The sequence below is a fragment of the Pithys albifrons genome, chromosome 29 (genome assembly GCF_047495875.1).
Source record: "Pithys albifrons albifrons isolate INPA30051 chromosome 29, PitAlb_v1, whole genome shotgun sequence".
Classification (NCBI taxonomy): Eukaryota; Metazoa; Chordata; class Aves; order Passeriformes; family Thamnophilidae; genus Pithys; species Pithys albifrons.
In genome coordinates, this window is record NC_092486.1 from 5,253,505 (window position 1) to 5,280,947 (window position 27,443).

Consider the following 27,443-nt stretch of genomic DNA (forward strand, 5'->3'; position numbering starts at 1 on the left):
AATAGATATCATACCCACAGGAAAAATAACTTCTCCCTCTGCTACCCTGAGATGGCTCCTGGGACGAGGCTTAACATCCCTGGTGCCTCAGTGCCAGTGCATTTCAGGTTCACACCTGAGATGAAAACATCCAATTCCAGCAGGAACCGCAGAGAGACTCAGGACTGCAGCAAAACAGCTGGAAATGAAGGAGCAGAGATGGTCTCTAAAGCAAACTACTCCTCCAGCTACAACGAGTTTTGGGTTTTCTCAGGATACAACGTCCTGCCTCTGACCTTTGGAGCAGCTCCTGAGCTGGGGGTGATGTGGCCGGGCAGGAACGTCAGGCTCCCTCCTCGGAGCTGGAATCTGTAACCAGAGAAGGATCCCAGCACCAGGAGCCCTCTGGCTGCTGCCAGCCTGTGCTCAGCTGTTTGCCTTTCCTGAGGCAGTGGGGAGGGCAGGGAGTGCGGCAGAGAACCTGAAACACCTTGGAAATAACAGTGGGCTTTCCTTTTTTGAGGCAGCTGCCTGTGCTCAGGGAAGGAGGTGCAGCCCTCCCTGCACTCAGCCACTCGAGAAATGATGCCAAGACGGGTCCGGGGCTGCAGTCACTGAGGGAGCTGTTCCCTCCTGAGCACTGGCAGCACCTCCTGCTGCAAGGACACGGGTACACCTTCCCCAGCATGTCCCCTTTCTGCTTACAGAGGAAACCATCCCCTGTGCTGTCACCTGCTGAGGCTCCAGGAGCAGCCAGGCTGGGCAGCGAGCTCTTATCTCGGGAAACGTCAGTGTAGTCTGAAAGCCAAGTCAGCAACAGCAGCTGAATAATTTACATGTTTAGCAATCCTGCTGCCCAGGCAGGGAGAACAGCAGGTACCCAGGAAAGCAGTGGCGCTGTCAGGCCGATTCCGCCTGTCGGGAGAGCAGCGGCGGTGCAGGCAGAAATCACAATGAGGGGAGAAGGAGGCTCTGCAGAGCTGGGAGATGCTGCAGCTCACAGCAGGCAGCCCTCGGAGCACCACAGGGCTGAGGCTTCGCTTTCCTGTGGGGTTTGTGGCTTCTGGCATGGTGATCTGTGATTTAACAGGGAATCCTGAGGTGCTGCTGGAGCCTCTGACAGCTGATCCTCAGCTTCCAAAGCGCTGGAATTGCCAGCCATAAGAAACAGAGGGAGCATGTGAGGAGTCCACACCAAGAGCTGCTCATCAGCTCTCTGCCAAGGAGGAGCTGTGCAATGGTATGTGGTGGGAGGGGGCAAGGATTTGCTGTACACAAATATTCCAAAATATTCCAGCCCTTACTCTCTCCTCAGTTGCCTCTCCATGTCCTTTATTGTCAGGAGGAAGGGGAGGGGGGGAAGCCAATTTCAAAGTACTTCTCCCCAGGTCAGTCTACAAAGCAGCACCCAGAAGCACAGAACAAATGAAAACTTGCAAGAAATCCAATGGACCAGGTTTGCAAAGCTCAGCACGTAATGACATAAGAAATCTCCTCCTGTCATAGCCCTGATCTAAGAAACCATTTCATGGTCGTTTATCAGTTCAGAACTATTTAATCTGTGAGGTTCCCAAAGGGAATTCAGAAATACCAAGTGAATAGATGTTCTTCAGGTTTTGTTTCTTGGATTGTGTGCTGCTGCCTCCAAAGGCATGACTTTGGAGACAAACCAGCCTCCTGTCTTACCCCAACAGACCCCTGCCTTGGGCCAGCATAATCACAATTTAGTCCCTGGAGGGGAAGCAGCCTGAGCCCCAAACCAAGACATTCCAGCAGCCCTTTGCCCCTCCCTGCAGCCACACTGAGCAGACAGGCAGCTCCACAGCATGTGCCTCTCTGGCATCTTCTGGCATGACCCAGCAGGGGTTCCTTTTGACTCATCATTTGGACAAGTCAGGAACTGAAACTGAAAATTTCATCACACTGATTTATCTTATTTATATTTATTCAGGCATAAAAACACAGAAAGATTCTCAGAGTGAAGACATGGAAGAGCTGCAGAGCTCCCAAAGGAAAGGAATATTCACGGCCTGTTGTTTATGCTCTGGCTTAATTCTGTGCTAAGAGATCTGAACAGATAAAAAGTGTTCAGCAACCTGCATCCAGCTCTCCTGTCCAGTGGACCAGAAGATTCCTCATCCACAGGATTAATAACCACTGTTTGTCCCCCTCTTGTAGACCTGGCAGTCCTGAGACCAAAAAGCATCACCTAACCCAGCCTGAATCTGGAAAGTCCCAGTTCCAGGAACAAGGAATTTGGCATTACGCCTGCAATATGGGCCAAGGGCAAATCACTTCTTAATTACTGCTCATGGTGCAGATTTCAGCTTTCACTCAGGCAGGTACCAATCTAGAAGACATAACAAGACCCTTCTTAGGCTGCAGTTAATCCACCCCAGCCACTGATCCTGTTGGATCCCCTGCTCCTGCTGTAACTGCACAGCTACAGATCACTGAGAGGTGCCTGAATGTTATGCCTGTTTGGGGAACTCAGGACCAAGAGGTTTCCACACTTGGCTGCAGTGCCTGTGCCTGGAGGCAGCTCAAACCAACCTCCTGAGAGAGCAGATGAATGCACAGTCAGGCTGCACTCTGCTCCTCAGGGAGAGAAATCTTCTGCTCTGCTGCTCAACATCAAGCCAGAGAGCAAGAACTCAGATCCCACCCCACGTGTTCAGTACCTTCATTCGCAGCCCCCCATCTCTGAGGTCTGCCCTGTGCCCAGATAGCACAGCCTGCACCAAACCCTTCTGGCTCTGTCATGGTCAGGCAGTTTGACTAAATATTTTCTCCTTCAGTCTGCAGTGGCCAAAAGCACTGAGACCACAAGTCTGGGGGCTGTTTATTGCCCCCCTGGGTGGGCAGGGTGCTCAGAATTACCTGCTTTCCTTCCTCACACCACCCAGCTGTCCCCAGTGCCCGGCTCTGTCACATCCCCCAAAGGACATTTGCCATGTGCATGTCCAAGTGAGCCACACACGTGTCTGTCCCCTCAGCAGACATTGCCAGAGGTGCTGGAGTCACCCAGAATAGGAATGTTCACAGAACAGCCATGAATTCCCAGGGGCCACGAATTTCACAGCACAGCAGGGGGAGGATGGGGCAGTTTGCCCAGGACACACAGCTGGCAGCATCTCAGTGAGGGCCAACAGCAGCCCCTGGCAGTGCCCAGCCAGACCCACAGCGTGTTCCACAGTGGGAAAAGCTCAGCTTTGGGCTCACTCCTGGAAATCCACTGTACCCAGCAGGTGCAGAGCTGCAGGGGGATGGAGGAGGCACCTGAGGCCAAGATCCCGAGGGCAGGCTCATGGAATCAGTGCTGGGCTCCTGCAGAGCCGGTGCTGGAAGCAGGGCTGGCTCTTGGCTCCCTGGAGAGCCCGTGGAGAGGAACGAGCATTTCCAAGGGTATAATTCAGCTGACCTACTTCCACGTGTGGCGCAGCAGGGGAAGGACTCCCTGCTCCCTGCCAGGCTGGAGGGAGCTGAGGTGAGCCCTTGGGATGCAGATCAGCCCCACAGAACCCCCCGGGTGGGGCAGACCCCTCACACAGCACGGTGCCCACCACGATGGCACTGACGAGCAAAGAGCAGCCCCGCTGTGCCCAACACACCGAGCAGCACAAACCCACCCCAGAAACATCCAAATCCTCTCAGCTGCCGTTGCCATGGCAACGCCAGAGCCAGGCTCTGCCAGCCTTTGATGTTGGGATCTGCTCAGAAATGTTTAAAGCGTGAAAATGCCCCTCGGAGCTGGGACGCTGCCTGGAGGGCACCTCTGCCCTGCAGAGGGAAGGCTCTCCCAGGAGCAGGGATTGATGCTGCCTGGCACTGCTCCCTCTCCTCCACAGCCCATCTCCACCAGCTGCTGCCTCTGCCCAGCTCACCCACTTAATGGAGTTTAATATTTAACGTCAGACAAGCTGCCGCTTCACGGGGTAATTTGGGTTATTAATAAAAGATCCCCTTCCCCCTAATGATTCAAAAATAAGATGCTGTTACTCCACGTTATTGGTGGTGGCAGCTGAGCCCCACGAGAGTGCTGGCCCAGAGCCCTCACTGGGCAGTCAGGGAGGGCTGAGCAGGCAGAACAGGCAGCAGAGCCCAGCAAGATGCAGCACAACACTGTGCCCACCTCCCACTGCATCCCAACGAGGAGGAAGTAATTCCACATGGCACACAGGTTGTGCCAGCCCCAGGAGGAGCTGGCTGGCTGCTCACCTCTCCAGCAGCACGCAGAGATCCCCTGCATGGCAAGGACACCTCCCATCTTAGCACTCAATAATTGCTTACCTGAAAAAATGAACACTCTCGTAACGTTTGGCACTGGGACTCTCTGAGGCTTTGGGAATATCCAGTGCTGCCAGTGCCAGGAAATGCCCCACACTGACCCTGCATCCACCTGCCCTCCTGAGCCCTCAGCTCAGGGTGGTTCAGCACAAGCCAAGATGCTCTGAGGTGTGGGGGCAGAGAGAAAGACTTGAAACAGCTGAGGGGGTTTTATGCCAGACTTCTGTCAGAATCTGCTTTAGGGTATGAAACACAGAAGCCTGAAGGAGTCTCCCACTACAGAGTAGTCTCTCTTCTACACAGGGAATTTGTGTCCTGAGCTCTGCCATTCCCACCACTTACATTTTAAGATTCAGCCTCTTCCACAGGTGCAAAGTTTCCTTGTATTTATTGGCTCTTTTGCCAAACCAGTGATGCCACACCCAGAGAAGAGGAGGCAGCTTTCAGCAGAGCCCAGAACTCTGCAGAGAACTCCAGGAGCTGGGGAAACAAAGGACTGGAAAGAAATGAAATGGAACTACTTTAGAAAGATTTTGGCTGAACAGAGGAGTCAATCCACACACAATTATTGGGAAGGGCCTCAGAGCATCTTGGACAGCAGCTACAGAAGGTGCTGGATGCCAGGCTCCCAAAGGCAGTTCAGCCTAAAACTTTAGATTTCCTTCTTTTAACTTCTTGAGGGAGCCCAAGTACCTGCTTTGTGGGCAATATGAAGGCTGTGAATGGAATTAAACAGTAAAGAAATCCTATTACTTCCTGTTTGGGCTTCTTCAAGTTCTTTTCAAAAGGAAAGACAAGCCATTCCCCCCCTGCCTGGAGGCAGAAGCTGAGAAACCATTTTGGCCAGGATGCCACCGTGGCAGAGATGTGAGAGCTGCACTTCCATTGCAGCTGCTTTGCTGCATCACCTGCTGATCACAGCTTGGGACAAGGGCCTGCTGGAAGCCTCCAGCACTTAACTCTGTTCTCCTACTTTTTTGCAACTCTTAGTTCCTCTTCAGAGGCACAATATCCTCCAAACATGTTTGTCCATGCTGGTCTTTGAAAACAGCCAAAATCAGGTCCTTGTTTTCATGGCTGGGCACCTAAAGAGACTCCTTGAATCTCTGTTGTTTCCTGGCACCTCCCAATCACATCACTGGCACATCAGGTACCTCTCTTAATTTAAATGTAAAAAATCCATACATCTATTTTTCCAGGCACTTTTCATCATTAAACCAGCCTGACATGATCCCAGCAATCTGCTAGCAGAGCTCAGCAGTAAACAGCAGACAGCTTGAGGGTGGGGAGCTGACTGCAGCAGCTGCAGCTCCAGAAAGAGGACAAAAACCATGGTACTTGCTTGATTTGTGGTGGGGCTTTATCTCCCAGGATTCTCAGAAGATCAGTGAAGGAAACTCTGAACCCTCCTCTTCTTCTGATCTTTTATTTCTCTCAAGTTTTAACAGTAGATTCTTCCTGACAAGAACAACCTACAGTTCACACAGATGTTACCTGGGCACCTTCTGCAGGGAACTCTGCATTTATTCCCAGCCAAATGCACAAAAACACACCCCTGCTGCAGGGGCTGTTCAGAGCAAAGCCCTCAGAATGCAAAGCCCCTTCCCTGAGCTGGATGTCACCCCCAGGGTTCATGAGGAGGTTGTGTCTCTATTGCAGCTGAGAGCAAAGACTCCCCAGCAGCTGCTCCAAGAGTCTCCTCAGCACTCACAGCTCTGCAAAGCAAAGGCAGTTAGTGAGGGATGTCAGCTCCTCTGCCAGATACCTGTGATCTCCCACAGTGTCTGGCTGCACAGGAAAGGCAGAACAAACGTCCCTCACTGACCCTGTGCTGAGGATGATGGTGGTGCCACACACTGGGCTGAGAGGGCCCCAGGCAGGTGCAGCTGATCCCTGGGAGATGCTGTCAGGACACAGGGAGTGCTGCTGGCCTCACCTTCTGGATGGACAGGCTGTTTTCTCTGTGCCTTTTGAACTGTTCCTGGCCTTGGAGCACCTCCCTGGCAGGGCTGAGAAGCACATCCAACATTGGCAGGGATGAGTTCACAAGTTTTGAGCAGGAGCTTTGCTGATCCAGTACTGATGGGCAGCAGATATTTTATACTTCTGCCCTGTGATTCTGCAGCTCCTCTTACTGCAGCCTCAGCTCTGCAGGCATTTGACAGAGGGCTGACAGGAAGCATTTTCCCCCAGTCCTCCAGGAAGGGGTCAGCCTGCTGCCTGTGGTGCTGCTCCTGAGCAGGAACACGTTGCTCTCATCCCTGAGGTGGCACATCCAAGCTGTGTGTGAAGGGACCTGCCATGCCATGCCATGCCATGCCACGCTCTGCTGAGCAATCCTGGCCTGGACCAAACCTCCTGTCACTGTGAGCTGGGAGGATTCTGCCAGGAAAAGAGCTGGAGAATGAAAAAGCTTAGAAAATTACAGCCTGGAGGTCAAGCACTGATCCCATGCAGGCACCTCCCAGAGCAGAAGCCCCCCTGTGCCAAGAGAGCCCCACCAATGCAACCTCTGTCTCAGTGTTACAGATGGGAAGGACTGTGACACTCCCCACTGCAGTAAAAGCAGCTCTAACATCAAAAGCCAGTTCAGTAGGATTGACTTTTCTCAGAACTCTCCAGCACACCCCCCACCCCCTGCACTCCACTCCCTGTTCCCCCTGCCAGTCTGAGCACTTTCATCCCCCACAAGGGAAATGGAGAGGGGAAATAAATAAAAAAACACTCCAAAATGAGAGAAACTCCACACAGAGAGTCACAAGTCAAGAACTCTGGATTATTGAAGTCTAGCACCTTATTTAAGGAAATGCTACTCTTACTATCAAATCCATGGAGATAATTTTCACATTCTCATAGTATTTATCTTATTCTTTGATTTGGGCTGTAATCAGCAAGTCCTGGGAAAGACACAACACTTCCCATCCCAGGCATGGCATCCTGATGGAACTAAATGTGCTCAATACACTGCAATTCCTGCAGAGCACCTGGAAGCTTTGGCTTTCTGGAAACACCCCTGTAGGGTGAGAATATTTCTTATTCCTTTGCAGAGACCACAACATTGGTTAGAAATCGAACATAGTTTATATTCTGCCAAGGGTCTCAGCACGTCCTCTGCATTTCCCCTTTGAAAGGTCCAGCAGAGGAACAAGAATGGACCCTACATGAATTCATCAAGTGCAGTGAAGGACCACAGCCCTCATTTCTGCTTTCTGCCTTGCTGCAGCACCTTTTGGCTCAAACAGGAGTCTTCCCAATGGCCTGGACACACAAACACACTCTCTCCTTCCTTCCTCATCTCTGGATAAACATAGAAACCTTGTCTGTTTTCTAAATGCTCTCCTGCTGCTGTGTTCTCTCCTTCCTCCTCCCAAGACACTTGGGTCAGTACCTGCTGCTTTGTCTCTGCTGGAGATTTTTCACTGAGGCTGCAACATTTTGGAGGCATAGATTGAACACAGTCCCCTCCACTTGCAGCCCCTACACAGAAATGTTTGGCTCTGGCTTAATGTTTCACCCAGTCAGCAAAATTCCACTTGCAAATAGGAAGGGAGCTTGGATTTTTGCTGCTGTTTGCAGAGTTGAGGCTCAAAACATGACATAATCAGCTGGGAAAGAAAATGTGAATTTTGAGGTGGCTCTGCTATGCTGAGAAGTGCCCTCAGAGAGAGAAGATGTCAGGAACTTCCCTGCACCCAGGGAAGGTTTTATCAAGGCTGGGCTATTTAACCCAGAACTAACACTTTCAGAAAATACCCTCGTGGCATTTGGAGAGCTGGAGGTGAGGACCATGAGGGAGGTAAGTAGGGCAGGGAACCCAGAAACCTCCATCATCCTTGAGCCATCCTCCCATCACCCCCCTGTGATGCTGCCCCTTTCCAGACCACCACTGAGAGGGTGTATTTCTGAAGAACCTTGACACACTTACTTAGACAATTAAAACAAATTAGCATAATTCAGACTAAACTTCTAATTTTAGCACTCTGTAAAGCTGCTTTCCTCTGAGCTCAGATCTGAGCAGCACCTCAGACTCACCACTCTGAGCCCCCCAGGCTGGCAAGTGCAGGACTTTCTCAGAGCACCATCCTTTGTGCTCAGCCTCCTGAAAGCTGCAGGCAGGGCTGGTCCCTGCTCTCAGCCAGGGCCCTGCTGGGAGGACAGGACAGATTTCTGAGTGCCACAAGGTTTTTCAGACACCAGTCCCCTCACCCAGCAGCTGAGTAACCAGTGAGCCCACCAAGCACACACAGATGCTTTATTAGCTGAATAATTTAAGAGCTGCAGAGCAGCAGTGCAGAACAGCACCAACACCCCCCAGTGTTTCCTCCCTCCTGAGAGTCCCTTCAGCAGTGGATTCTCTTCCTGCCCAACATCCCTCACATCCAGATGCCTGTTCATCCCACCCCACCACACTCTGCATCTCCCTCCAGCCTGGGAACATCAGCAAAAGACACAGCACTGGCTCTGAAATGCCTTTCTAGCCAAGCTGTTCTTCAGCTACAACTGACTTCAGTCTTTGTGGACAATTATTGAGTGGGGAAGGGATGGACTCCCCAAGTCAAACACAGTTCACTGTGTATTAGCTGATGTTATCTCAGAGACCAGGCTCTCTTGGCAGCACATCCTGCAAAAGGCAAGGCAGACAGTGAAAGAAGAAATAGGTAGACACCAGAGAAGAACTGTTACCATATAAATATTCTAATTTTCCTAACTGGGTCATTCCAGAGGGCTCTTGGTCCATGCCCATTGCAATGCTCTGTGCTCAGCCAGAGACTCCTGTACCATCCCCACTGTGCAGAGATGCTGAGATCAGCATCAGCTTTTTCTGTCCTGCACACAAACATGCTGTGCCCTGTCCTCTGCCATCCCTCCCCCAGACTTAATGCCAACACTGGAAAGAAAACACAAGTGCTGGGAGCAGAGATGCTCCTGTTGAAACCAGTGCATGCTGCATGGCCCCCTGGCAGAAAAATGCTCAGGGGTATTGTGAGCAGTGGCAAGTGATATTGTACAGAGTTCAGTCCAAAGGTAAGTGTGAAACAGCCTCTTCCTGCTGACTCCACTCCAGAGGGACACAGGAGAGGTGGACATTGAGTGGACAATGTCCCTTCCAGGCCACAGGATGCTGCCTGTAATCCTGCCAGCATTCCCATTCCTGCAGAACTCCAGTGGCAGGTCAGACAAGCAGCATCAGAGGAAGTCACAGTCCCACAGAGTCCCTCTGCTTTCCAACCCAGCCTAAAGCAAGAACTAAATATTTATTAAGCTTCTATGAATCAGAGGTCTGAGTCTCCTGACAGAGCAGCCAGCTGACGTAATCCTGCCCAGATCCCGACGGGCTTTGCTTCCCCAACAACCTTGGCAGAGCTTGGAGGGTCACACTTACCTTGTTGGCACACAGAGCAGTTCCAGGCTGGGACCTTGGGCAGAGGTGGAGGTGCAAATGCTCCACAATTGCTCCATCCTGTGCTCCAATCACCCCTAAAGCAGCTCAGGCTTTGCCCCAGTTTTCCAGCAGCTCTCTATACAAAGCACCTTCCCATCCTTACACACCAGACATTTCCAGCAGAAAAGATTCAGCACTACTGCTGGCCTTGAACCTGGCACACAAACAGCCCAGAGGAAGATGTAAGATGACCCTTTGATTCACAAAATAATTATGGAACTGTAGGTACCAGCTGACAATTGTGCTCATTACAAGTTTGATTGTCTGTAATTTCCCTCTGGTTACATTCAGAGTGGTAAAAGCTGGAGCTTCATTGAGTCTCAAAGGCTTTGGCTGCCCTGATGTCCCTCCCATGCCCCTTCTTCTGTCCACTGCACAGGGAGAAGACAGCAATTCCTTTGCAGAAGAAGTGCCTCTGACAGAGAGCTGTGGAGTACAAACACCCAGTCCTGGCTGGAAGGAGCTGCTGCAGTAGCTGGAGCTCAGCTGGAGCATCGAGTGTCCTGCTGTCCTCCCCCAGTGCTGACCTCACCCAGTGCTGCCCTCGTGTGCCCCTCAATGCTGTGCCACACCACAAGCTGGGTGACCTCTCAGGGGAGGTGCCTGCATGGTCACTGCTCTTGAGCTGGCACTCAGTTGCTGGCTGGTGTTTAAACCACAACAGAGGTGCAGGTTTGGCAGCATCTGCTGCCACAGAGTGCAGGAATCCAGTGACTGCCCAGCAGCCAAAAATCCACGGGAGGAGGACACTGTGGAGCTCAGAAGGGCAGTTCCCATGGGCCACCCTGAGCCATCTGCAGCTGGGGCTGCTGGAATCCTGTGCCCTCCTTTCTGTGCTCCAACCCCAGCCCAGGCTGAGGCTGCTGCACAGTGACAGCCTTGGAGAGGATGCAGAGAACAGCCCCGGTGGCTGCTCCTTGGCAGAGCTCCAGCAGCGATTTCTCACCCCAGTTTCTCATGTGCTCATTGCATAATTCTGACAGAGGTGTCTGGATTTTGCATCTCAGGGATCCTCAGCTCAGGCCCAAGTTCCACCCTGATACACCCTGTCAGTGGACAGTGGCCTCCTTTGCTTGTCACATGAGGATGGTCACCCTGTGTGACTGTTGGACTCTCCTGCTAAGGACAACTGCAGCTGCTTCCCTGTCTGATTGAGTTTGTGGCTGTTGGTCCAAACTGTTCCTGACTTGTTCTAGTTCCCACTTTTCCCCAGCTTCCTCAGGATGCAAAGATTCATCCATGTAAAACCTTCTCATCAGCATCATCTGTGTCACTGCAACCTCTCGATGTTGCCCATCCAGGATCCAGCTGCTCTCCCAACTCACCTCACACTCCTCGGCCTGGAGTTTCTCCTGACAATTGTCAGTCATTTAAATACCCACATTTATTCCTTATCCACACCTGAGTATACAAAGGGGGTCACTGATCCTCTGTCCTCCCTTTGCTCTTTCCCACCAGTTCACTCCAGCTGGTGGAAGAACTCCCTCTCTGCCACAGCTCCTGCCCAATGGAAACCTCTCTCTTGCTTTCCCACATAATACAAACCCTCTCTCAGGAATTTCTCCTCTCCCTTCCCTGAAGAACCTTCCCAGGCTCTCCTGCAGGAAAAGGAAGGTGTTCTGACCCATCACTGCCTCCCAGAACTCCAAAACAGCAGCATCCAAAGCACAGGTGTTGTTCCTGTCCATCACTGTTTCCCTGCCAGTGCAGTTTGCCACGTCAGAGACTCCACACACAGCCCAGCAGTGCCAGAGTGGCTTTGGGCCCCTATAAACTGCCTACTTAAGCCAAATGCAGGATCCCATAGCAGGAACAGCAAGAAGCCAACCCAGGTGATGTTTGGCACCTTCTCTAATGACAGTGAACTTCTGGCAGTTCACACTCCTGCAGGGCACCCTGGGAAGTCAGGGACACGTTTTGCCACAGCCCTGGTAAGTCCTCCCAGTTCAGCACCTGCACTAAATGTGGGAACAGACACAACTATTGAACACTTGCTCTCTGGTTAACCCAAGACTGAGGCTCCAGCCCCTCTGCAGAGCACACACAGCAGGAGGACTCTGCAGGACACATCTGGCTGTGTCGTGTGACAGCTCAGCCCAAAGCACAAGTTTGCCTGGGCTGGACAGAGAGCACAGGTGAGTGACAAGATCCCACCCCTTAAATCCTTCCTGCAGCCCCTGCCAAAGGAAACAGCAGCTCTCACCCTCTGAGTTACAAGGGTTGGGTGCAGGGGATGCTGGGGGAGTGACAAGGTTATACACCTGGACTGTCCTTGTGCCAAGAGACAAACAAGAGGCACAGAACATGAAAATGGACAGGACAAGGTCAGTCAGGGTCTCCTTCCATGCACAAAAGCCATGGAAACTGAAAAGCAACAGAACCAATCATGGTCCAAGGAGAAGGGTTTGGGCAACACAGTATTAAATAAGAGAACTCACTGCCCCCAGGTATGACAGAGCACAAGGTTCTTGCAGGATTCAGCTGTGCAGCTCATGGGACACACACAACCACACAAAAATGCCAGGAAATGCTAAAGGACACAAAGCTCAAGGTATAATAGCCCATAACAGCAGCTCACATGGCATGGGATGAGAAGAAACTTGCTCTGGGGCCACCATCTCCTTCCCTCTGGCCACCTCCACTGCTTTGCCTCATGCTGGGGCTTCCCTGGATCACCTCTGCTGACAACTTTCATTGCAGCAATATTGGATGGCTCCCCCAGAAATGGAGATAAGGATCCCCTGCCTGTACAAACACCAAGAGAAGGAACAGTCTGTGCCCCGAGGAGCCCCTGCCTGTGTTCAGAGCAGGGCACAGGCAGCAGGCACTGGCAGGGCAGGAGCCAGGGACACCACAGTGCCCTCAGTGCATTCAGCCAGTGCAGGAACCTTTGGCACAGCCATGGCACGAGTCCCAGGTGGGCTCACAGGGCACTGACACTGACCCAGGGCAGATCAAACCTCTGCAGCTGCTGCAGCAGAACAGAGTGAGAGACCCCAACACAGCCTGGTAGCCCCTGCTTGCCCCAAGGAGACTAACACAGCAAAAACACTCCCACTACAGACCCTGTGGGGAAAGGGGATAACAGGAGAGCTGAACCAACAGAAAAAAGCCCTGATTTGGTGGTTCTTCACATGAGAACCCCTTTATAGTCCTCTGGCAATGTGAGAGAGAAGCTGCTCCCTCAGCCTGCACACCTCCCAGTTGTGCTGATGTGTCCACTGATCTCCCCCTCCCTCTGAGCTGCTCCCTGTGGACACAGATCCCTCCCAGGCTGCCCTGGCCCAGCTTTAAGGAAAGCAAAGCTCTCTCAGGACCCTCAGGGCCCAGCTCTCAGGACTCTCCAACAGCAGAGCTCTGCTCTGAGGCTCCTGCTCAGAGGGGCACATGGAAGACTCCAAGTCTTTTGCTAAAGGCAGAGGAGGAGCCCACCTAAGAATTCCTGTGTCACAACCTCCTACCAGATATATCCTTGACTCCCCTTGGTTTCACCTCTCTCCTCGCTGCCTCTCTGCATTGGTGCATAGCACAGACACCCTCAGACCCTGCTGGGAGAAGAGCATTCAGTTCCAGAGGTCTCCCAGGGCCAGCAGAGCTCTCTGCCCACCTTGCCTGCTCCTGCAGGAGGCTGATGGCAGGAAAAAACTGGCAGTGACTTTCCAGAGAGAACTACAGCCTGGAACAGCTGGCAGAGCCCAGGCAACAACCAGAGGGGACAGACATCCCACCCCTGATGCCCCTGACCCGCTGCCAGCTGGGCAGGATGACCCAGTCCCAGGCCCAAACACAGCCTGCCCTCAGCAGCCTCCCCTGCTGGGGCTCTGCTCCTGCTGTCCCTGCTTCCAGTGCTCTGGTGGAGATAAGCAGGGGATGGAGAGGACATCAGACCTGCTCCTTTACTAGAGAAAAGGGGTGGGGGTCTCTTGCCCCTTTGCTCTGAGCACAGAGCAACTCTGGGAAACTGCAGAAAGCTAAAAACCAGTAATTGTATTTGAGAGATCCAATCTGTTACTGGTCTGAGTGAGTCTCTTGAGCTGCCTGGATAAACCCCTCACGTTCCCCTTCACCAGACTTTGTTACATCCTCCCCTTCCCAAGATGTAAAAGGGTAAAAGCAGATTCCTGGTCCCGAAAGTTGTGCTCTGGTTGGCAGAGTGTTTCCTGTGCTGACTGCACACTGGCTCACAGGGGACCAGGCTGCCCCTGTGCCATCCCCCTGTGCCCCCAGCCACCACCAGGACTCGCTGCCATGACCACCTGGACATGGGGCTGTCGCCCAGAGCCACTGACCTTTTTCTTACGGTCCCGAGAGCGGTTCCTGCGCTTGCGATTGGATTCCTCCTTCTCCTTCTGTTCCTGCAGAGCCTGAGCCTCGATATCTTTGATTTTCTTCAGCTGCTTAGCTGCTTGAGCCATGGCTGGTCAGACTGCAGTCCCTCCAGAGCTCACCCTGCACCTTCCACGCAGCAGAATCCGATTCCTGGCCAAGAAGTGCCTTCCCCTCGCCCAAATGCTGCTGACCCAGAGGAGTGAGGAACCAGTAATGAGAGGAAAATCAAAAGCAGTCAGCAAGCCCCAAAGGGCAGCCAATGTCTCCAGCTAGATGCTAGATGGAGTCTGGGACACCCTTATAAAGCATTAATAATCCCAAATCCAGCTGTGCCGGAGGTTCTGTGCACCATTGCAGCAGCCCCTGACTGCGCTGGCACATCCTGCAGGAGCCTCCTGGTGGGACAGGACACTGGGCTGGTGCTGTGCTGTCCCTCACTGCTGCTCCTGCAGTGTGAGAGGAGCTGCAGGCAGGCAAGCACAGGAAGGAAAATAACTCCCAGCAGTTAATGCCTGATGACAGCAGAGGAGCAGGGAAGACGGAGGCCGGTGCATCTCCTGCGATCCGGAGTTGTCTGTAGCGATGCCTGAGGAACAGGGACCTGCACGTCGTCAGTCAGTCAGTCAGTCAGTGAGTCTGGGGCTCCACCACTGCAGTGCTGCTGAGGAGACACATATTCCAGCTCTCAGGGCTCTGCTCAGTCAGGCTCCGAGCAGCGGCCGCAGCCCTCCCTCCCTCCTCGCCGGGTTACGGTGCCAGCTCCTCTCGGGGGAGCAGCAGGGAATGGCAGCTCCGGGTGGGAGGCACCAGCTCTGCCCAGGAAACGGCCTATTCTGCAAAGGATGTGCCAAGCACTGGAGCAAAGTGCAGCTCAGCAGCATCGTCTCCTCCTCGCATCTCTGCGCTGAGTGAGCGGCGAGGGGAGGGATCTGAGCTGTGAGCAGAGACAGAATCCAAAGGCTCAGGCAGCTCCTTGGCTACACAGCAGCAAAGCAAACCCAATCCACCAGCTCTGCCCCCCCAGGCATCACCAGAGCTCTGAGGATGCCCAGGAGAGACCCCCAGAGATCCACCACCCCTTCGGCACACACAGCCCCACAGTGCACCTGCAGAGCCTTCCAAAAGCACAGACAATTCCAGTGGCAACGCAGGGTCAGGCCTGGAGGACTAACTGGGGTTCCTGCACATGGTACCAGGGGTGAGGGTGCCAGGGAAAAACAGGGGTGGGCCACACCATCACCTGCAGCACAGCCTGTTCTGAGCAGCCCTGCCTTTATCAGCTCAATTCTTGTCCCTCCCAAAAACCATTCCCTGTGTGCAAACCCACGGGCAAAGCACTGGGAAAAGGGCTCAGGTGGAAGCTCTGCATGTCTCTGTTCCTGCCCCCCCATTCCAGGCTGTGATGGTCCCTTGTGTGTTAAAAGATGGCAAAGTAGGGATTAATGTCAACTTCTCAGCACCTCCCTGACCCTCACAGGTTATTGGGACTGGCAAGAGGCTGAGATGCAGAGCTAATTGTAGGTCCCTTTCCTGACTGAGTTTCCTTGCATTTCTTTTCCCTTTGTTTCTTTTCCCTTTTGAAGTTCCTCCACTTCTGTTGCTTCACCCACAGACCAAAGAGTGTGCAAAAATCAGCAAAAAACCACTGGCATATCATACAGTGTTTAAAGGATGTGATGACTGAGAATATAGAGGAGGCCCTGATAAAATATGAAGAAAAAGGAATTCCTAAGTTTGCCCTGGCAACAAGGGGCAGGGCAGTCACTGCCACCAGCTCTGGGCACCTCAACCAGTTTGTTGAGCTGAGGAGCCTCCTGGGAAGCTTTTCATTTTGTCACTGCTGCTTTTAACCTGCTAACCTATTTGCTGGCTTGTGCATCAAGCACTGAGATCTTCCTTTTCCCACCCAGGGAGGAACATGTGAAGGGGAATGTGTGAGACCTCAGTTGTGTTTCTCTTCTCCTCTCCCAGGCAGCTCCAGGCACTGTCACCACATGCTCCAAACAAGGGGCTGGAAAAAAAGCTGCAACATTGAAGAATAGGGACATTTAATGAACTCAGAGGACAGAGTTGTAAAAGCCACCTAAGAATGAAGTTATTAATCACAAAATGGGCCTGGGACAAGTTGATGTCACAGTTCAGAAGAGCTCAGGAGGACTGAGAGGAATAAATAAGAGAGACTCTTCTCAGAGAAGCCTCCCCACAAAGCTCAACAGAGAGGAAGGCAGCAAGACTCCAGATAGCCCCAGGTTTGGACTCCATCCGTAAATCAGAGGGATTATTGATCTAATGCTCTTTAGGTACAGCCTGAAAGGCACCAAAAGCATCATCTGCCATTGGCAGGAAAGGAAGGTGCACTTGAGCAGATGAATTTCTTTTCCCACTGCAGCTGAAATGCTTGATGTGCTTTTCTAGGGCTAGAAATGTTTTCCTGTTCAAATTCATTTTCCTTATCAACTTATCCAGAGCAATGTCGTGTTCTGCAGCCCCTGACTATCCCACTGTTATCAGCAGCTGTACATGTGCTGTCAGAGCTTCCAGACAGTGCTACCCCCACACCAGCACAACTCCCTTTTTACCTTCCAACCACACCAGCATTTGCTGCTTGGACTCACTGAGTCCTGTGCAGAATTTGTGATGAAGGTTCTTGAGGACAATGCTCAGGTTTCCAGGCAGATCCAAAGGCCTGTCTCACAGCTGGAGGGACAGAGATGATCAAGGCTGTCTGCAATGGCCTCTAAGAAGACACTGCTTTTTCCAGTGCCTTCCTTTGTCCCCAGCCCTTCAGCCATCACCTGCTGACCCCTTGCTGTGCAGCCCCAGGCAGTGCTGAACCCTGAGGACCAGCTCCTGCCATTCGCTTTGGTCTCAAGAGCATCTCAGTGACACAAAGCAAAGGAGGACAAGGACACTCTGAAAGCAGCTGCAGTCCTGCCTACCTCAGACTGCAGAAGGTTTTCATCAGAAGGGAACACACAGCAACTTGAACTGAGCCCTGGAGAGCAGCTCCTTCCTTCGCTGGTTCAGGAAATCTGCTGTCCAGCAACAATTCAGTTCTTCCTCTGGGACACCCTTTTTCCTTTCCCCCAAGATTCCAAGGGGAATTTCATCCCTCCTGAATTCTGTTTGGGAGCTCTTGGTGCCTCCCTGGCTGTTCTGAGCCAGGGCTGACACTGAGGCTGTTCCCACTTAGGAGCATTTGGCCTGGGACTGGTGTGGAGCTTCTGGGAGCTTTGTGGGACAAAGGGACCCCAGGGACCTGCTGCACAAAAAGAGAAGTTCAGCCTTCACCATTTGTGCTGTTTCAGTAACAGCTCAGGACAGGACAAGTGGGAAATGGACTCTGTGATTTCACTTAACTCACCTTGTCTTTGTTGTTGTTATTGTTGCTGTTGTTGTTGTTATTGTCCAACAGTGAGTTTTATCTTCTTTGGAGAAGTTGTTTGGGAAATATCTGGAGCTGCAGATGTGTCAAATCTTGTTGTTGCATGTTCCTGTTGGATAAAAGGGGAAAACTGAGGATGGCAGAGTTTCAGTAAACAGATTTTCTCCTCTAACTGGAAGGTACCACAGACATATATGAGCCAACATGTGAGTAGAAATTTTTCAAGAACCTTATTTATTTTTTTGGCACAGAACACTGTATTTATCACTTTTCCCTTGAAAACAGATTATTTGTACTATGATAACTCTCTGTTATCTCAGTCATAGACTGAGACTCTACCATGTGACACAAATGACAAACACACCAACAAGAGTCCCTGTCTAAAGAGTTCACAGGGTGAGGCACTTGGCAAGGGAGAACAAACAGATACTGACAGGGGAACCTTTAGGAAAATTATCACAAAATGAACAAGGTCATGATGTGCCAGTTCCACATCCAGAGCTGTCCAACAGAATAGAACCTCCCATAAGGAAGGAAGCACAAAAACCAGTTCCTGATTCTCTCTGCAAGGTACTGCAGCTGTTCCAAGAGATTAAGCATTTAGCTGGAGTCCTGCCTGGCTCTGGGTGAAAATCAGGGTTTGGTGAAGTTGCTGAGATTCTCTGTATTCGGGGCAAAAGGATTTTACATTCAAAGCTCAACTTCAGGCAGCTATTTTTAGGTAAATTATTCTGGCTGACAAGCTGTGAAGATAAAAGATGCTGCAGCCTCACCTCAGCTGCTGTAAACCTGTCCTGCCTCAGTCACTCTGCTCCTCCAGCCCTGCAGAGCTCAGCAAGGAGCTCCTTCCTGAGCTGGGAACCTCAGTGAGATGGTTCTCCTCCTTTTAGCATTTTCTGAATTATCTCCCTGATGAGCTTTCAGAAATCCCAGGACCCTCTGAGATCACTCTCCTTGCAGTCCATCTCTTTTAAGACCCACAACTCTACAGTCCCCCAGACAGCAGTTTGTTGCTGGAGGTTGTATTTGAACTCTTCCCTGCAGACTGAGCTGCAATCAGGCATTTTGGGCCATCTACCAACTAATTCAGAGCAAACCTGACAGGGCTGAGCAGAGAACTCTGTCCCTGCCCACGGGGGCACAGCTGGCCCTGGCAGGGCAGAGCCTGCAGCAGCAGCAGCTGCTCACACCACACTCCCAGGTACCAAAGGTTCTTGCACTTCAAGACAACCAAAGAGTTTTTGGCTTGGAAATTCTCTCTCAAAAACACCCAAAAAAACCCCCAAACAAAAACAAATAAACAAAAACCCAAATAAAAAAAGAAACAAAAAAAAAACAAACAAAAAAAACTGAAACAAAAAAACCCCTTTCCCCTATTTAATCATTCTCTAAGGATATGATTTATCATCACATCAGCCCACACTGCAGGGGCTGAGCTTTTTGTTTTGTTGTTGTTGTTTTTTAATCAACAGTGAGCAGCACAGCCCCCTTGATCAAATATTTTTATAACCCTTTGCTTTCTTGAGGACGCCCCTGTGACAGTCCATCTGCAGCAAAGCCCTTCTTGGAAGGTTCCTGTGGCCACTGGGTGGTTCCCACAGCCCGGGATTGGCTCCCAGCTCTTGTTTATCCCAGGAAACTTTGGCAGGGCTCACCCAGGGCTGGGCTGTGCTTCCATCTAGCGTTGTCAGAGCTGGGAACGCTCAGGCTGGCACTGCAGCCACCCCCTGTGCCCTGAGCTGCAGCACAAACCCCGCTGGGCACAACAGCAACTCTGCCACCCCAGTTCTGGCTCCTGAGATGAAGCACCACCTCCTCCTCCTCCAGGGGAAAAGGCCAAGAGGGAACAGCAGCCCCAGGCCCAAGGAGCAGGGAGAGCATCCACCCCTGAAGCGGAAGAAAAAAATCCACACGCACAACTGACATCCAAAATGGCTCAACATAATTTATTTTTTATGTTAAAATGTACAGAGTTCTTTTGAAAGTACTTGCTAGAAAGGGGAAAAAAAAGTGATATTACATACAAGGAGAGGAAGGGAGACCATCCAGCCAGGAGCGTATGACATGGAGAATTACAAAGGCATCCAGGCACCCCCTTCCCCTTTAGCTTACAAGTCACCATGAACAAAGTACAAAGAGGTTACAAAACAGGAAAAGCAAATATAAACAGACAGGAATAGACTCAGCTTCATTTGTACATGCGGCTTTTAGAGGCATCTGGAGCTCCTATTCACACACTCTAGAGATCTCTTTAAAGAGAATTTTATCTTTCTTAAAATAGTTTTTAATATTCTACAACAAAGATAAAAAATTTTAAAGATGGAATGAAATGAAAAAGCTCTTATTTTTAAAAGGCATCAAAGTCACTAACAGTGAGATTTTTTTTTTAATTTCTTTTAGAAGATTACCCAAGTTATCTTGCTAAAAATACATATTTTTTTTTAAACAGAAGTGAAAAAATGGTAGGTACCAATATTACTGCGTTGGATAATTTCTTTTTATATATAGAAAAGAACTTTTTTTTCTACAATAGTTCTACAGTCACAAAGGCTTGTGGAAAAGGGAGCTGCCCAATTGATAAAAAAACCCATACAAAACCAAACCAAACAGAACAGCAAACAAACTAAATTCACGGCCCTCCTTTCAACAGCTTCTCCTCCTGTCTCAGACCCAGCCCAGGAAGCAGCGACACAGCTGGAGATGAGGAAGAGAGGGCAGCACAGTGCGCTTTCTACACGGGTTATTTGGAACTGGGAGAGTATATACAGAGGAACGGGGTCCTACACAGCCTTGTACATGCTCAAAATTAAACAGAAATAAAAAGTGGAAGTCCTTTGAGTTCTGCCTCTTATGGTTAGCAGTTACTGGAGGAAAAGTCTATTTTAGTGCATCTGAAAAAACCCCAACTTTTTTTTAGACTCTTTTGGTTTAAAAACAAAAGAAATTAGTCTTATTAATGTGTCTGTATTCCTACTTCATATACAATAAAAAAAGAACTTTACATTAAAGGGTGTCCCTTTTAGTACTGGGTGACATGCCAGCAGTGTAGCCAAAGAGAATGTAAATTGGATTATGCAGCAATAAACAGCAAACTCTGCTGCCTAATCCTGCTGCGGAGCTGGGACGGTTTCACTGCTGTACAACAGGCCCATTCCCTTCTTTTCCCACACCAGCTCAAACGTGGGGCTATTCCTATAAAATGGGTATCAAACACAGCAGGAGAATCAGGGAGAGCATCACTGACCTCCCCAGAGAGTGGCACATTCAGCAACTTCCTACCCCAGACCAGGAATGGCGGAGGGACGAGGAGCCCGTGGGGTTCCAGCCCATCACCAAACACACCCTTCGTGTTCCAGCACTTCCCAAGCCAAGAGATTAACTGGGAACAGCTGCTCCTGAGCTCAGCCTGACCCCAAGGCTCAGAACCAAGACCCTCAGCATTCCCAAGCACATCCTGGAGCAGTTTGGGATGCCAGAGCTGTGGCTGACTGGCAAGTGCCCACCAGAGCCTGCGCCCATGTCCCTGTGCCAGCAGAGCGTCCCCCACCCTGTCCTGTCCTGTCCTGTCCTCCTCACAGAGCAGGGACACCCAGGAGCTCTCTGGGAGCTGCTCCCAGCAGCTGTGCCAGCAGTGTGTGCCTGCATGCACAGGTGTGCACGTCTGCCTGGTGAGAGGGATCACTTCAAAGGTACATTATATTTCCAGCATGAAACATACAATTTCAATTAAGTCATCTACAAAAACACTGATGTGAAGAGTTTATTGTTTACACCTAACTCCAAATTTTACTGAGGGTGAGGGAGTCAGGGAAAATTAAAGATTAAAAGTTTTTCCTGATTTGCAGAAATAAAGATCTTCATTTATCCTCTGTGTCCCCTTCCAAGTCTCCCAATAAGTGCCTCCTGCTAGAAGTAGGAAATGCTAAGTGGGGTTTAGAGGGAAGGGTTGTTATTCTTTGAGATGTCAAACATTTTACATGGTTGCAGCACTAGAAACTGCATACAGAGGGGCACAGGGGAGGGAGAAGGACATACATTTCAAAAAAATTTAGGAAGATGATTTCACTGTTACACATAGTCTGTCCACTTTGTCAGCAAAGTAAGGCTCTTTTTAAATTATGAAAAGATTTTGTGCATGTTTTCCCCTCTAAAAAACATCTGTAAATGATTTTAGCTGTAAAATGTTTGAGGATTGTGAAGAAAACAAAAACAAACAAATAAACAAACAAAAAAAAAATCAAAAAATAAAGACCAGGCTTCCTAAAAAATAAAATAAACCAAAGAAAATCCCTCTAAATCTACAGCAATATTTTAACTGGAAAAAGGTCCATTTTCTCTGGTTCGTCAGTATAAAAGGTTCCTTTATTTATATATATTTCAGTTTTTAGGATGCAAGTTCATCTTGCTCATCTTCTCATGTATGGTCCATTGAGAGACTGCTTGGGCACCCCGGCCGCGTTCATGTAGCTGTGATGGGAGGGGCCAGTGTACATCATGTTCCCGTGGGGGTTTGGCTGCATAGGCTGCTGGGTGTAGGCCTGGCTGCCCATCATTCCCATCTGCATCTGCATAGGATACTGTGCTGTCTGGTTCATGTAGGCAGGGTTGCTATGGTAACTGCTGTTCATCATGGGCTGCGTCATCCTGTAGCTGTTCATGGCGTTGAGGGTGTTCATGTTCATGGAGTTGACGTTGTAGGGCGCGGTCGGCATCAGGTTGACGCCCATGTTCATGCCGCGCTGCACGGCCAGGGCGCGCGGGGCCGCCTGCATGGCCACGGCGGGCGCGCCGCGGCCGTACAGCTGCTGCTGGTGCGCCGGCGCCGAGGGCAGCGGCGCCGACTTGGAGCGGATGGAGATGTGCCCCTTGACGGGCATCTGGCCCTGCAGGCGCTGCGCGTGCGGGAGGCCGATGTTGGTGGCCGACATGTTGCACTGCAGCAGAGGCGACGTGAGGTTCATGGTGGTGGACGCCAGGTTGGGAGGGGGGGTCATGGTGGCTTGTGCTTGGGGGGCGCCGGCCAGGGGGTGGGACGGGGCCAGCTGCGCCAGCCCCGAGTTGGACAGGGACACGCTGGTTGCATAGGAGGTCACGGCAGGAGAATGGCTATAAGGCATGGCATGGGGGTCCATAATGGTGTTGGTCAGCTGCTGCAGCTTGGCTAAACTGAACGTGGCTGAGGGCTGCGAGTAGCTCCCGGCACCGAAATCCCCCGGAATCCTCTCGTAGATGCTGATGTTGCCGGCGGTGCCTGACTCGGGGATCTCCATGATCATGGGCGCGGGGGTGAAGCTGTTGTTCATGCTGCACTGGGACAGCGGGGGCTGCTGCTGGGGCGGAGGGGGCGGCTGGGGCTGCTGGGGCTGCGCCTGCTGCTGCTGGGGCTGCGCTGCTGGTTGCTGGTTGCTGGGGGGCCTTTCCACCACACAGCTCTGAGGTGACTTGATGTTGCAGTTTGCTGCAGGCTGGACAGTGTTCTGCTGCATCATGCTGCAACTGCTGCCAATGTTTGCCATTTGCTGAGTGACAACACAACTGTTCTGAGTGAGGCTGCTGGAAGAAGACAGTCCTCCGTAGGAACAGCTGCTCTGGGAAGAGTTATTTCCACAAATGCTGCCTCCCATGGTGGAGTCGTAGCTGCTGGGGTTTTCATAGTTCTCTGTAGTGCTCTCAATGCTGCCAAGGTCACTGAAGCCACTATCCACCACCTGCTGGGAGTGGTCCGATACTGAAGGCACATCCATCATGGGGCTGGTCTCCATGTTCTGCATAGAGGGTGCGGACAGGGATCCTTGCTCGGGGCTGATCTGGGTGTAGCTGCTCTCCAGGGCGGGCACGTTGGGGCTGCTCACGGAACGCACGGACTGGCTGGGGTGGGACTGCACAGAGGAGATGGGGCTGTTGTGTTCTGAGGCCTGGCAATCTTCAACCATGGATATCTGAGGGTCCTCCTCAGTCTGGGTGTAACTCTGCAAAGTCTGACAAGCTGCAAGAGTTTCTTCACAGTCCTGGTAAGCTACATCATGCTCATTGCTTTCCTCCTGTGTTAAGGACTGGACTGCTTGGACAGTTTCAAGATCTAGCTCACTATGAGGAATCTCTTCCTCTTCCTTTAATTCAATTAACCCTTCTTTATTACTTTGTTCTTCCTCGTGGTCATCTTCAGACCCAGGGACATGCTCTGAGCCCACAGATGTCTCATTGGAAGCCTGCTCTTCCTCAGAATCTGCCTCTGCTTCGTCTTTTTCTTTTGTATCTTCTCTACTGCTTGGTATGCTTGTTTCTAAAAAACATTCTTGCCCCTGAGGCTCTTCCTTGACCCCTTCTCTAACAGGCTGTTCCTCCAATTCTTTCTTCTTCACTGACTCCAGATGACCATCATCTTCATCATCAGCATCATGATCTTCATTTTCATTTGTCACTACTGCAACTTCCTCTTCTTCCTCATGATCGTGCTCAGGTTCATCTGCCTCTTGCTGCTCTTCCTCTGATTGCCTCTGCTCTTCCAAAACCCGTGGCTTCTCCTCTACTTCCTCTTCTATCTCAGGCTCTTTTGCTTCTGGCACTGGGCTGCTGTTGCTGTCCACAGGAGAAACTGCTCTTACTTCACTGCTGGCTGTGTCCTCCTCTTCTCCCTCTCCTACCTCTTCTGCTTCCATATTATTCACATCTTCCTCTTTCCTTTCCTCAAGGAGAGGCAGGTCTTCTTTCTGCTCAACACACTCCTCTTTATCTGAAACCTTGGGCTTACGTCCTGATTTTGAATTATTTCCTGGTTCATCAGCTCCCTCCTCCTGAACTGGTGGTGGCACCTCCTCCTGGGTCAGTTTAAAACCTGGTTTTCGACCAGGTCTCTTCTTCCAGTGGACTGGCTTTCTGCTTTTCCCTTTGGGCCATCCCTTCTTCTTTTTCATGGGCGTGGAACTGTCTGGCTCGAGGGAGGAATCCTTTGCTTCACATTTCCTCAGCATGGACAGCGGTTGCAGAGGGGGGTTACCTGAGAACACAAATGGAAAGACACTGTTCAAACACTTTGGTTTGACCTGAGCACTCAGGGGGGCCTTCCCAAGCACCCCCAACGTGTTTATCAACTTCAGTACTAGCCTGGAAATTTATTGGGAAGAGCAGCAAGAAGGATCAAGGGCTGCTCATCACCTGCACACTATTTTCAAAGAACACCAAGGCTTTCAAGACTTTGCAAGTTCAAAGCTTTGAGCCTTTAATACACAATTCAAATTAAGCTCTAGGCTGTACAATAAAGTCCTGAAAAAACTAATTTTATTTATAAAATCTGTTCCCAAATTGAAGTGCTGCAGCACAGGGGAACACATGAAGTTGCAATAAAAGTGTGTTTCTCTTTAGCTCTGTATTCTGTGCATCTGCTTAAGAAAGGAAATATTTTCACTTTTTTTCACAGCCTTATGTTTTTTAATGCCAATATAAATACACAGATGCCTGAATTTGACTAGTAATTTTTTGACTGAAGAAATCACTAACAGGAAGCTGAATTTCTCTCTCATCTTTTGTTGGATGAAATGACTTTTGCATTTCAGTGACTTTCTAAACACTCAAATAGGTTCAGAGCTTACACAGCCAGAAAGGAATGTGAGTGTTTACTGAGAACTTACTGAGTAGTGTAAGGCATTCCCTGACTCGATTTTGGTTTGGGCCTGTCAATTAGGACAGTCAGTGACACTTTATGCAACTGCATAAAGCTGAGTTAGTCCTGCCCTTTGCTCAGGGAGGCATTTACTCCAAATACACCAATTCTAAGCATTCTGAAAGAATTCTGGGTATTAGAAATGCATTGAAAACGAATAATAAATTCAAAATTCAGTAATTCCTTAAGTAATCCAAAAAATAATTATTTGGAATACCAATCAAGGAAAGAAAGAATCTGCCACAATCAGCAGATTGTTAGGCAGGAAGAAGAAAACATTATTTTCATAGTATTTATTAAAGCATGAACACTTACACCCTTAAAAATAAAATCCACCTCTTAAAATAAAAATCACTCTTTCTCTTCCCTGTCTTTCACATTTCATTTCTACTAGAGGGGATTAAATTTACCACATTCACAGCCTTTTCCTGAGCTTCATCCTCCCACACACAACAAACACCACTCAAGTTGCACAAAATTGGGAGAATATGGAGAAACAAGCTCTGTTTTCTCCACCACAGAACACCTTCTGTCTTCTGCAATGCCTGACCCTTCCTAAAAACTGGCCTCAAATCCCCACCCTGCTCTCTCCACTCTCACTGGTGCCCCACCAGCAACCAGGACCAACCCCAGTCCTCATCAGACACCCACTGAAGAAACTGCAGTGTTGCATTTCAGGGAAACCATAAAACACTCTCAGTGCATTGCCCCAGCTACAGGTTAAGTTCTTAGGGGAAAAATCTGACCTTAGTCAGAAAGATAAAAAAAAAGGAAAAAAGAAAAGTAATTCACAAGCAGGTTTCTGTAGTGATGGGAAAACCTCCAAAAAAATCTAAGTTTCCTACAAACATTCCTACCCCATAGTTATGACTGAAATAGTTTAAATCTGAACCATGTGTTAATGACTGCAATATTCTATTTTTGAGTTGTCCTAAGGCAGTGCTGCTCCCTCACCCAGCCTAATTTTTTATCAAAAAAGCCATCTATTTATGATGAACATGTTTAGGTCACTGACAGGACACTGCATTTTCCCTGAGATCATTACAATTTTAATAAGTGTATGCAAAGGCACCTGCATTAAAGGCAAAAGCAGCCAAGAAGGTATTTAATGAGCAATCTGATCACAACAGAATTAAAAAACCAATAGTATAAGCTGACTGTGCATATATTCCCACTAAGCAAACAATGCTCTATCAGCACATGCTTGCACTAAATTGATATAGTTATTGCCATTGTAAGGATTTAAGGGCAACTGATGCTAAATATAGTAAACATTGCTATCATCACATTGATGCTTTTAGTATTTAAGTAGTTTTAAAGAAAAATTCTCCTCTGCCAACCACAGCCTAGTGGAAAGCCATAAATTACTGAGTTTGTTCTGGTAACAATTTTTTATTGTGGGATAATGGCACCACACTTGTTTTTCACACAGTTGTTCATTTGTATTTGGCTGTGCAGCCCAGCAAGAAAACTGCATAATGAAGATTGTTAATGGAGCATCTGAGTGACAGATGCTGGTTCTGAACTGTCAGTGGTCTCTCAGCAACCAGTCACAACCAAATAGTTTTCTTTTATGAGCTGAAGGTTCAGAGAACTTTAAGGAGATGTGAGAAGCTGGGAGGCTGAACATGCACTGTGATGAAGAAGATGATCTCAGAAGAGACAATTTAATATTTCCCTTTGTTATGGAAAATTGAGGGCTCTCCAGTTCATTCTCATTTCATTTCTGTAAGTGACCCTGCTGCATGGCTTCCTCCCCAATCACAGACACAAATCCCATTAGGAAAGCTGAATCCAAGGGAGAGCCTGTGATCAGGTCAGTGCTAATGAGATAGTTAAATGCAAGCACCACATTTTCATTAAACTTGGGAATGCTGGAGTTTGACCTGGTAATTTATGCCTGACCTACACTTTGGCCAGGAGTCACAGCACAAGGCCAGCACAGCTTGCTCTGTTATCACCTGACACAACCTGCACCAAACCCTCCCCAGCTCATCCCCAAACGCACCATTATTGTCATCAGACTCCTCCTCATCTTTGGACTTCCTCTTGGCACAGGGTCTGTGCCTGAGCGTGTCTGGAGGGCCTAAGTGCCGAAAGTAGCCACTGGACAGAAGTTCACTCTCCTCCTCCTCGTCCTCTTCCTCCTCCTCCTCCTCCTCGATCTCAAACGTGGGCTCCAGGCGGGGCATTGGCCGTTCTGAGTCCGAGTCCTCGAAGGGCTCGTCCAGCACCTCGGTGGTCTCCGAGATGGTCTCGGTGACGACGCTGCTGTTGTGGTGCTTGCGCTTGCGGACGCGCCTCTTCCGGTGCAGGATCGGCTTCTGGGGGGGAAGGTGGGAAAGGACAAACGAAACACT

At 50.1% G+C, this 27,443-nt stretch overlaps 2 protein-coding genes across 7 annotated transcripts in view; both read right to left on the reverse strand.

Annotated features, from left to right (window-relative positions):
- Positions 1-14,881, reverse strand: part of ANK1 (ankyrin 1) — a 52,511-nt gene extending 37,630 nt beyond the window's left edge. For all 6 annotated transcript variants that reach the window (XM_071579245.1, XM_071579249.1, XM_071579248.1 and 3 more), the window contains exon 1: positions 13,999-14,881. In XM_071579245.1, coding sequence (XP_071435346.1) covers positions 13,999-14,124 — 126 coding nt within the window. In that variant the 5' untranslated portion in view covers positions 14,125-14,881. The remainder of the gene's footprint in view (positions 1-13,998) is intronic.
- Positions 14,882-19,348: 4,467 nt separating this feature from the next.
- KAT6A (lysine acetyltransferase 6A) overlaps positions 19,349-27,443 on the reverse strand; it is a 31,441-nt gene continuing 23,346 nt past the window's right edge. The window contains exons 17-18 of the mRNA XM_071578979.1: positions 27,092-27,407; positions 19,349-24,420 (exon numbers count right to left, since the gene is read on the reverse strand). Of these exons, the coding sequence (XP_071435080.1) occupies positions 21,830-24,420; positions 27,092-27,407 (2,907 nt within the window). The 3' untranslated portion in view covers positions 19,349-21,829. The remainder of the gene's footprint in view (positions 24,421-27,091; positions 27,408-27,443) is intronic.